We start from the raw sequence: 1,138 nt of genomic DNA, 5'->3' as shown, positions 1-1,138 counted from the left end.
CAGAGACCCGGAAAGCTCCGCAGACCGCTGCGGGTGCGACTTTGCAGCCTGGGGAGCGAGCCTCGCGCCACCGCCGCCGCAGGCCGGGGAGCCCAGGTGGGCGGCGGCTGGGGAGGGAGGGATCCAGGCGGGGGACGTGACAAACACCGGTGGGGAGAATGCTCAAACCCACGTACTCCCTTCCCTCCCTCTCGCTTCTCTTCCCCAGCCAGGGGCACCCTCATCCCAGGCTGACTGACATCCCTGGCACCCAAATGTCGCGGGGAGTGCGGGGCCAGGGTGCGCCCTCCCTCCTCCTCCAGCCAGTAAAACCGGGGACAGCGGCACCCAGTCTCAGGGTGGAGGCCATCTCTGCTGCGCGCAGCGACGCGCCCAGGCCCAAGGGCCGGAAGATCCGCGGGGAACCCGGAGACCCGCGTCCCAGAGGCGCCGAGGGTTGCACCGCGCCCGCTCCCACGGGCCTCTTCCGAGAGGACGCTTCCCGCGCGTGTCCGCGGGAAGTCCTCGGATCCTGGATGAGAAAGAGCCTTCTCTCACCGGCTCCCAGACCCCGTGCTTTTTAATACCCGTCCTTGCAGAGCGACTGGTCATTTTTGGCCCGAGGCAAGCTTCTCTTGATTAATAAATGACCACGGCTCGTTTTAAATGTGCGTAGATGTATACATTGTATTGTTTTGCAATTCAACACCTCAAAGATCTGGGAAAAGTTCTTCACCTGCATTAAGGAAAGCAATTACAAACTCGTAGTCCAAACCAGAAGAGCCAGAAAATCAAGTAGAAGGCTCAGGGTAGGATGAAACCAAAGGGAACGGGAATCGTTTCTTGCTTTTAATCAGATGTCAGGTTATTGGACTCACTTGATGAGAGGGAGCAAAATGAATCAAACACAGCCTAGGTTCAAAGCCTGACCCCGCCGTCTAATGATGTGACCTTGTGCAAATTCTTAGTCACTCTGTGCCTCAATTCTTTAATCTACAAAATGGGAGTAAGGATGCAGCTAGGTAACAGCTTCTACCCTCCTGCTGTGAGGATTAAATGAGTCAGCAGTTCTGAACTGCTTCAATTGGCCTAGCTGAAGGGAAGTTCTAGGGAAGAGTCAGCTAGGATTATTATAAATCGGTTATAACAAAGAAGCGAA

At 55.9% G+C, this 1,138-nt stretch overlaps 1 protein-coding gene across 1 annotated transcript; it reads left to right on the top strand.

The window, feature by feature from the left end:
• The first annotated feature begins 31 nt into the window (after positions 1-31).
• Positions 32-643, top strand: LOC105527528. Its single transcript, XM_011963861.1, has 2 exons — positions 32-96; positions 209-643. The coding sequence occupies exon 2, from the start codon at positions 255-257 to the stop codon at positions 561-563; it is 309 nt and encodes a 102-aa protein (XP_011819251.1). The 5' UTR covers positions 32-96; positions 209-254; the 3' UTR covers positions 564-643.
• The last annotated feature ends 495 nt before the right edge of the window (positions 644-1,138 follow it).

The sequence above is a fragment of the Colobus angolensis genome, unplaced genomic scaffold (genome assembly GCF_000951035.1).
Source record: "Colobus angolensis palliatus isolate OR3802 unplaced genomic scaffold, Cang.pa_1.0 Scaffold63, whole genome shotgun sequence".
NCBI classification, from domain to species: Eukaryota; Metazoa; Chordata; class Mammalia; order Primates; family Cercopithecidae; genus Colobus; species Colobus angolensis.
This window is presented reverse-complemented; position numbering and strand designations above follow the sequence as displayed.

Coding starts and splice junctions, on each gene's coding strand:
- LOC105527528 (XM_011963861.1), top strand. CDS start 255: ATGTCGCGGGGAGTGCGGGGCCAGGGTGCGCCCTCCCTCCTCCTCCAG.